Source organism: Camelus ferus, chromosome 13 (assembly GCF_009834535.1).
Source record: "Camelus ferus isolate YT-003-E chromosome 13, BCGSAC_Cfer_1.0, whole genome shotgun sequence".
NCBI lineage: Eukaryota > Metazoa > Chordata > Mammalia > Artiodactyla > Camelidae > Camelus > Camelus ferus.
Genome location: NC_045708.1, coordinates 13,552,842 through 13,562,178, shown reverse-complemented (window position 1 = coordinate 13,562,178; position 9,337 = coordinate 13,552,842). Strand labels below are relative to the sequence as shown.

The 9,337-nt window shown below is 52.5% G+C and overlaps 1 protein-coding gene across 3 annotated transcripts; it reads left to right on the top strand.

The window, feature by feature from the left end:
- The first annotated feature begins 399 nt into the window (after positions 1 to 399).
- Positions 400 to 5,588, top strand: PLA2G2E (phospholipase A2 group IIE). 3 transcript variants are annotated; one of them, XM_014562279.2, is made up of 4 exons: positions 400 to 532; positions 1,265 to 1,403; positions 1,630 to 1,736; positions 4,571 to 5,588. In XM_014562279.2, the coding sequence occupies exons 1-4, from the start codon at positions 493 to 495 to the stop codon at positions 4,630 to 4,632; spliced, it is 348 nt and encodes a 115-aa protein (XP_014417765.1). In that variant the 5' UTR covers positions 400 to 492; the 3' UTR covers positions 4,633 to 5,588. The 3 variants fall into 3 exon arrangements, with proteins under 3 accessions (XP_014417765.1, XP_006188343.1, XP_032351232.1); XM_006188281.3 differs by having other exon boundaries at positions 3,590 to 5,588; XM_032495341.1 differs by having other exon boundaries at positions 436 to 532; positions 1,268 to 1,403; positions 3,590 to 5,588.
- The last annotated feature ends 3,749 nt before the right edge of the window (positions 5,589 to 9,337 follow it).

The window sequence follows — 9,337 nt, the reverse complement described above, 5'->3', positions numbered from 1 at the left end:
CAGCATGGAAACAGGCCAGACTTGCACTTGGCACTCCCAGGCCATGTGAACTTAAGTTTCTCAGCTTCTCTGGGCCTCAGTAGCTGCATCAGTAAAATGGGGGTGAGAAAAAGATACTAAGAGTCCAGAGCACCAAACAGCCTAGGCTCACAGCTCCGTGGCGGAAGCTATTGCAGCCATCTGGGGAAAGGAGGGTGTGATGGGAAAGGCAGTGCGATCAAAGCCCACAGATTGCACCCCCGAACTTCCCCCAAACTGCCTGAAAGCAAAGCGCATGGGCCCCAGTTTGGCCCCTCCCTTGGGGACTTGGCCCAAGTGTCAGACCTGGAAGTACTGTTGCATCACTGGGCAATGGGGGTTGATGAAGGGGAGTGGACAAGACCAGGTATTTAACTAATTGGGGACGTGCCTTGAGATCAGAGGCGTCCCTGCTCACTTCCTTCTCCTGCAGCCCAGCTTCTCTGCCGTCTGTTCACCTCCCCTCCCCCCAGGATGAAGCCTTCCCCTACTCTGACCTCACTTTGCCTCCTGGGTAAGTAACCTTCCTGCCTTCACCCCTCCCCTGCCCCAGCTCCAGTTCCCTGGAGGTCCCTAAGCCGGTCCCTGGGGAGGGCGTGGTGGGACCTCTGAAGCCAGTTCTGCTTAAGCAAACACTGGCCAGCAGAGAGGGGGGACGACTGAAGCCCAGGAGGCCCCAGGGGGCATAGGAGAGGGGCTGGCAGGGATCTCAGACAGCACACATGGGGCTCTTGCCACTCACACTCCAGCCATCACCTGAGCTTGGACTCCAACCTGCCTGGGTGGGCCACCCCCCATTGCTGCATCAGCAGGATCTGGAGGAATCCAGGGAAATCCAGTTAGTTCAGAAGGTTATCCAGTGGCATCCTATGGGACATGGCGGGGACAGAGTGCTCCTGGGGGCATGGGGCTGACAGCTGGGGAGATGATCAGGACCCCGTGGGAGACACTGGGAAGCAGCCAGGAGGATGGGTGGGGGGTGCTCTGGGAGATGGTGGAGGAGAGTGGGAGGGGGGCTGAGTGTGCCGACACGATGGGGATGAGGACTCCAGGATGGAGGTGCGATGCTATCATGATGTCATTATTGATTAGCATTGTTATTATTGGGAGCGAGGTGCCTGGGGAGGTGAGATTACCTAGACAATTAGAGAGGTCTTGACTCAGATTTGAGGGGACATCAGGGGAAGCTGGCTGCAGAAGGTGGGGCCCCAGGGAACCTGATGTCCTCCACCCTCCCTCCCCGCAGTAGCCCTGGCTGGCGGGAACCTGGTCCAGTTCGGGGTGATGATTGAGAGGATGACGGGGAAGCCTGCACTGCAATACAATGACTATGGCTGTTACTGTGGAGTTGGCGGTTCCCACTGGCCGGTGGACCAGACAGACTGGTGAGCAGGTGGTCCAGCAGCGGGGCCTCTCTGGGAGATGGAGGGGCTGGGGGGAGCGAATAGGGAAGAGGAAGGAGCTGGGGAAGCATCCTGGGGAAGGAGGAGCTGGGGACACCTGGAAAGTGGGGGCTCACTTGAGCTCTTAAGGGACCCGGGCCCCTGGGCAGCCCCTGGTCCAGCCCAGCCTGGCCCACAGGCCCCTCCAGGCTGACCATGACCTTTGCAGGTGCTGCCATGCCCATGACTGCTGCTATGGGTGTCTGGAGAAGCTGGGATGTGAACCCAAACTGGAAAAGTATCTTTTCTCTGTCAGTAGGCACAAAATCCTCTGTGGTGAGTGAATAGCCCTAGAGACCCCCAGATGTTGGGAGGGGGAGAGCTTCAGCCAGGAACCTCGTCCTGGTGGTGACTCTTGGGCCTTGTCAGGGTCAGACCCTGGACTGGAGGGGTGGGGTCTTCCATCATCAGGGAACTGGGGAGAGTCCTGTCCACCCACCCAGATGCTCACGTGGCACCCAGTCTAAAGACCCATCAGCTCCTGCCCTGGCCCCAGGCACTTCCCCCGACCCAAAGGCCTCCCAGCTCCAGCCTCTGGGGAGAGAAAGGAAGGGGGCAGAGCTGAGCGAGAGCCAGAGGAGCTGTGTTCTCACACTGGCCTCCCCTAGGCTGGGGCGGCAGCTAGAGACAGGCCCCCAGGACAGAGCCTTGAGAGCACTGCCCCAGACAAGAGAGAGCTGGAGCTTGGATTTGGGACAGCAGACCTTGCTCCCGCAGGCTGACTCCTCTTTGCCAGGTCCAATGGGTACTTGGGACAATTAGCTTCCCTGGTGCCAGGCCCAGGGAAGCTAACTGAACTAATCGAGAGTGTGGTGGAAGCTCAGATCAGAGAATGCAACCTTTTTCCTGTTGCAAAACCAGCAGCAGCCTGCAGGGAGGGCAGGCCCAGTGCAGGGCACAGCAGGAGGAGCTGGGAAGGTCAAAGACGACTCAACTCAGATCTCTCAGGCCTGATCTGGGGGAGCGGTGGAGCAAGGACCAGAACCACTGGGAGCATCTTTGGCTCAGAGTTTCTGTCTCCTGCCACCATCCACTCAGCAAGGCGGCTTTGACAGGCAGTGAGCTCCCTGTCATGAGAAGAGGGTCATGCAAGACTGGGACAGCCACCTATCAGGGACGGCATCGAGAGAATGAGTGAGGGGAGGTGCCAGGTGAATAGAGACACAGGCTGGGGGGTTCACCTTCTACCCCCTGTGTGACTTTGGGCAAGGGATGTAACCCCTCAGAAGCCTCTGCTTCCCGATCTGGAAAATGGCGATGATCACTCACTTCCCCAGCTTAGTCGGGCTCCTGGCAAGAGCCGCCCAAAGGAGCTGACGTGGCGCTTAGGCCCCTTCCAACTCCGAGTGTTGCTGAAAGGGCAGGTGTGAGCAGAACCCTGATGGGAGCTGGAGGCCGAGCTTTTAGAGAGAACATGAGGTACAGGGACATTTCTGAGCTGTGGGATGAACTCATGGGGACAAATAGGGGCCAGAGCCACTCAGAGCAGACGCAGTGGAGAGAAGAGGAGGATTTGGGGCTTCAGGTGCCCGCAGAGCTGACGCCGGCTCTGATCCCCAGGCTGGGTGTGGGCGCATACGCGGAGGGGAGACCCTCAGGGAAATACCAGAAAAATGGGCTCTGTCTCCCTGCGGGAGACGGGCATGGGCCCAAGCAGGCCCCCAGCTTCGGTCCCTCTGGGGCACACCCAGGTCGTCTGGGACTGAGCGGTTTCATTTCATAGCTTTCCTTTCTGACTGATGGCCGCCCTCCACCAGCAGCAAGGCATCACATAGGGGGAGGTGTTGCCTAGAAGCACCCCCCACACACACAACCTGGGGCTGGGGCAGAGGAGAGCCAGTGGACAAGATGATCTCCCCATGGTGGGGGGGTGGGGTACAGGCAGCGGAGGGGGCTTGGGAGAGGAAGGAACAGTGAGGACAAACTTCCAGGTTTCTAGCATCCCGGGTCCCAGCAGGCCCTACTGTGCCTGCCCCTTCTCTCACCCATCCCCAAAACATGCCCCTCCCTGGTGAGGATGGGCTTCCAGCAGAATGGGGCTGAGAACAGGGACCCCAGTGCAGTCCCCTGTGGGTCCGAGAGTGGCAGGCCCGAGGTGCCTAGTCCCTGACTCGCCTCGTCCCAACCAGCCGGCAGAACCACCTGCCAGCGATGGACCTGTGAGTGTGACAAGAGGGCCGCGCTCTGCTTTCGCCACAACCTGGGCACCTTCGACCGCAAATATGTCAATTACCCCAACAAGCTGTGCACTGGACCCACCCCGCCCTGCTAAGTCTGTGTTCCGGCCTCCTCCCTGCGGCCCCTGCCTCCAGCGGCTGTTGCCCCAGACCTCAGGAACACTGGCACCCAAGGCCCTCCCTCTGGAAAATTCCTTTCCTGCAAACCCATCACTCCCTGAGAGCTCCCAGACTCTGTCTGGCCAGGACCACCACTAGCCTCCCAGGCCACATCTCCCCCTAGGAAACGCCATGCCCCTGGGGCCCTTCAGCACCCAGAAGGCTCTGTAACCCACCCCTGGGATCTGTTTCCTCTTCTGAATGTGATAAGGTTTTCCCATTATTCCAGTACTGATCTCAGACTCTATTATGGGTTTAACTAGTCTACAGTTTCATTCATTCATTTGTGTTTTGAGCCCCTACCAAGTGCCAAAAAAAGTGCTAAGCACTGGGGCCCAGCATTGGTCTGACATGGGTGGCCCCAAACACACAATTCCAACATTCTGCTCTTTTAATTTCCCATTACAGTAAGTTTGGGGGATTCTCTTTTTCTAACATTCTACAGTCTTATCCAAGACAACAATGGCAGTCTCTGGAAGGAACATTTCTGGATGTATGGCCTAATCTGAGAGGCATGTGAAATATCAGCCTAAAAATATTGTCCCCACTATGTTATCGGGCTTCAAACCCCTCCCATCAGAATGCTGGCTAAGAGTAAGAAGAAGCTCTCGAATCATCTTATTCAAGTCCCTCCTTTGACAGAGGGGCATCTGGGGATTCAGAGAGCGGAAGTTCTGCCTAAGAGGGTGTCCTCACTCCCGAGCCAGGATGTCTCCATTTCTTCGTGAGTCAGTCTCAGCCACTGACACTCTGCCCCTCTGGTTGTCATCTCAGACACCCCAGAGTACCCAGGGAAGTTCAGCCATAAGGATGCCCGGGCCAGGTCAGGCTCCTGATACAGGGAGGGGAAGAGGAAAGATGGCAGCATCCAGCATCCTGGGGCCAACTCTGGAGCCAGTTTAATGCACCAAAGGATTCCCATCAAATGGAATGCAGCCTCCCCTAGAAGCAGTGTATTTCAGCAGATTCTCCTTCTAAATATGGATAAAATATCTCCAGTATCCGTACTATGCTGATAAAAATCTTCCAGGATTGGGATGAGTCTATTCAATGAGATAAAGCGTGTAAAAAAGCATCGCACAGGCGAAGTTCACCGCAGACGGGTAATAAATGTCCACTCCTTTCGTCCTTTTCATGGCGTGTGTACAACATTCAGGACTTTGAGGGCAGGAAAGAGCCTGAGGCAATCAAAAGGATCATCATCATAAACTTTAAACGGTGAATTTCTGTGTTAGGGAAAAAAAACAAAAACAAAAAACAGGAGACAACAGATGTTCATGCTTGGCTGCTGTGACTGACAAACCCTCCGTGAAGAGGCACCAGGAGACCAGTTCTTAAAGCACGAGCGGGTCTGCAGGGAAGAGGGTGTTTGTTGGGAAGAGTAGTCCTGAGGCGCCCTCTGGTGTCTATTTTGTTCAGCTACAAGGAGGAAACAAATCTGGCTTAAACCTGGATTTCCCTTCATGGGGGACAAAGTGTGTTCCTGGGCTAGTGAAATCTGTCCCCTCCCATTTTCAATAACAAATATGCTGAGAAATAATCAGTAAGTCCTTACAAACATCTTAGAGTGATGGTGCCACTACATTGATAAGAAATAAAGGAAAAAGTAACTGACTTGGGAGAGATGGGGAGAGGCTGTGTTCTGGGCATGATGGATTTAAGGCAGCGATGGACTGAGTACCCGGCGATGTTACAGCTGTTTAACCACCTGACAGGGTGAAAATCAGAACTTTAAGAACAAGCCCTGGTGCAATCTGTTTTCCCAGGCATCAGTAAATGTTCGGTGAATGAATGAGTCTGTCTAAATCCTGATACAGAGTGTGTGTCTGTAGGATACACACTTGATTTCCATCTGCAGACTTGGTGGAAAGAACTGAAAAAAAGGAAGGAAAACCTTGACCTTGCTGTCGGAGGTTCCCGGGAGAGCTCCGTGCTCTGCCAGTTAGCAGAAGTGCATGGGATCCAGACCTTACTGCTCAGGGAGCTCGTTAGAAATGCAGACTCTTGGACCTGCCCCCAGACCTGCTGGTTTAAAAGACCCCCAGGGGATTTGTGCACACATTACAATCCAAAAAGTGCTGCAAAATGGCCACAGCCCCAGTTTCTGCATTTGTCAAATGGAACAATGACATTTTCCTGGCAGGTTGGTTGTAGCAAGGTTTTACTAATTTGGCATGTGTGAATGTATACAAAATAACGCCTAGCACACAAGCGTCCTGTAAATGAATGAATGATAATCTTCATGACAATAGTAGCTAACATTTATTAAGCCTTTGGCATTCCCCAGGCACTGTTCTAAATGATTTGTTTATTAATTCATTGAATGAATGAAACGAGTGAATGAATGAATGAATGAATGAATGCAGCAGGGGGACTAAATCAAGGCTGGAGAAGGGACTTTGTTACCTGAATGTTTCATAGCTGGCCTCTCCAGTTTGGATGACAGGATTTGGATGGTTTTTGCTTTTGTTCCCACTTAGCCCCTAAGAAAAGCTATTAACCAAGTGTTCAATTAAATAACTTGCTGAATAAGTGATTAGAAGCCAAGTCACATTGGAATTCCCAAGTTAACCTGAGTCCAATTATGATTTCACACATATTTGTCTGCTTCTTTGGGGTTGTTGGCAGTGTCACTGGGAGAGAACTGAATACTGTATTAAATTTCATTCTTTCCTTCAATACACTTTTATACAAACTATGCTCCTGGCCCCTTGCTGAATGCTGGAGATAGAGACAAACCTGATGTGGTCAGTCTGCAGCCAGACACCAGTTACTGCACACCAGGAAGTGTTATAATAGAGCTAAGATCGGGCTGTCAGGACCAAAAGTTTTTCAGCCCCCTATTCTCCATCCTGTCCACCAGCGCCAGCTTCACCTTCCCATAGTTTGACTTCCAGTTATGTCATTCTTCTGCCCCCAACCCATCAGTGGCTCCCCATCATCCAGCAACCCCTGACATTCAAGCCTGGTATCATCTGCTTTCCCAGCCTCCTTCATCCAGCCATATATATTTCCCTATGCTCCTCACCGCTGCCAGAACACACCCACCTGTCTCTACCCCTCTGTGCAATAGCTTCCTTCAGTCCAGAAGCCTCCCTCACAGGCTCCTCATCACGTTAACATCCACGTGCTTTAAGGTACATCTCAAATACCACCTTTTCCAAGATGCTTTTCCTCTTGGAGAAGACTTCACCCTCCTCTGAATGGCCAGCAATGTTTGTACCTTCCCAGGAAAATCTAACTGCAGTATTTAGGTTGTTTTGGGTTCCTAGATGGTGGGGACAGACTGCCCTGGATTCAAAGCTGTGATCTTGGACCCATTACTTATTCCGCCATGTGTAAAATGGGGGGTGGGACCATCAGTCTCGTGGAGTGGTTTTAAGGTTTAAGTGAGACAATGAATTCAAAGGGCCTGGCTAGGTCACTTTGAGTTTTTGTCTGCCCTGTTGAATTCATTAAGTGGATGCTATCTGTTCAACTGAATCCACGGATACGTGATAATTACAATTATTTTAGGGGACGGGCATCATACACGTGATAAATACTGTACTAATATATTTGATAGCCCCCCTGGTTCACTGCTCTGAGTGCTCATTTATCTTGAATGGACAAGTGTAAATGATTACCTTTCAGTACCCTGAACTGCGGTCCCACACAGGCAATGAGGCAAAACTGGCCAGAGAGACGCTGTGCAGCACTCTTCCTGCAGGGCTGCTACCGGGGATGTGTTCCAAGGTCAAAACGCACACACAGGCCGACTCGTGACACCGTAGGATGCGGTCATGAGGGACCAGGCACACCTGATCTTCGGAATTCATTCAGCAAGCACATCATTATTCTTCCAGAAGCAAAAAGCATGTGGCAAGTGCTTGAAAAAGGAGTTCCTAGTCTTTCTGCAAACTAATGATATACCCTTGATAAACTGTCCTAAACACGTGGGGCATCCCACTCCCCCACTCTGGGCTTTTGTTTATGCTGGCCCTTCAGGCCCAAATACCTTAGCTCCCTATTTCCTCCTCCTGTCTCCCCTTTCATGCCTTGTTCAAATGTCACTTCCCCCACCCAGCCTTCCTTGATTTCTCTTCTGAACTCATAGCCCCTCCTATCAGTACCTCCTTCAATGGCCTGTGTTCTCTTGGATCATGGTTACGTGGCCACTGTCACTGCTGGACTGAACGGTTTTTCTAGGACAGAGTCCATGTCTGATTCAACGCCCAGAAGTAAAGACTCTTAGACAGAATCTGTTCAGTAAATGATGAATGGATTCTCGGATGTTTGGATTGGTGAGTAAATTTAAAACCTGAACATTTGGAGATATCTAAGTCTCTCTACCATGGGGAGATAAAGACAGGTTTCTCCAAGGTGGCAAATTTTTCCTTCTGCCAAGCCAGAATCTATGAATTGGTAGGATGGGTCTCGATCCTATTCAATCAAAATAGCTCTAAATCGCTGCGTCACTATGGTCTGAGAGTGGCCATTCTGTCCAGCAGTCCAGCCAAAATCATACTGGAGCAGAGCATTTTTGTATCAAATTTTGGTTGTATCTCAAGGCCACCATACACTTTCTGTGCACTGGGGGAGGCCTTGTGGCGTGTCTGGCAAACTTTATAAACATGGGTTTGCAACCCTGTTTTCTCCTAGGCAACCACGAGCAGTTACCGAAGAGAGACACAGAACAGCCACTTTTCCCCTTATGGTACCTCAGTCTTCAGCATCATAAATTGTCACTCACCCAGACTAAGCAAGGCTGCAGCCTGGAGGAAAATGTAAATAATTAACTGCGTTCTCTAATTATTCCCTGCCTGGCCTGAGGACGCTGCTGTCCTTAGACTCATCTGATCTCATGGGTCACCAAGACCCAGGAGGGAAGCCCCGGAACACCCCCGCCCAGCAGGTGGCCGTGGCCTCCGCTGAATCACTGCGGGGATGGAGTTAAGGAGGCCGTGAGTTTTCCAGCTGGGGATGGGAACACGTAAACCGGGACAGCCCTCTAGTCCTCTGGTCCGAGGCTCTCAGAGTCTCAGTTGGGTTAACAGGGTCCAGAATCTGGGCCTCGTGGGCTCAGGAGCTGGAGTGTCTGTGCACCCAGTCGTCTCTCAGTGACGGAAGGAGGCAAAAATAAAAAAATCACACGAGGCCAGTGACAGAGAGAGAACGGCCTTGCCGGTAGCTGGAGAATTCCTCTCTCATCCAGGGTGGTGCTGGATGGTGCTGCAGAGCCAATTCAAAGGCTGCTTGATAAGCACAAACAGAACAAGAGAGAGCAGGAACCTCAAGGCCACAGTCACGAGGACACGGCGAGGCCAGTAAGACCAATCCTGCCCCAGGGACTGACTGGAGCCCTGGCGCCTGCGTTGAGGGACCCCGAGGACCTCCTTCAGGTGAGTCGTGCAGTCACTGCCACCCATGTGTGTCGGGAGGAGGTGGCTCTTCCTGGGACGGGGTCAAACCAACCCTCAGAGTTCAAGAGAAACCCCAAGGTGGCGGCCAACAGACAGCTGCTCTGTAATTAGCCATCATCAGAGACGTTCTTAGATATCA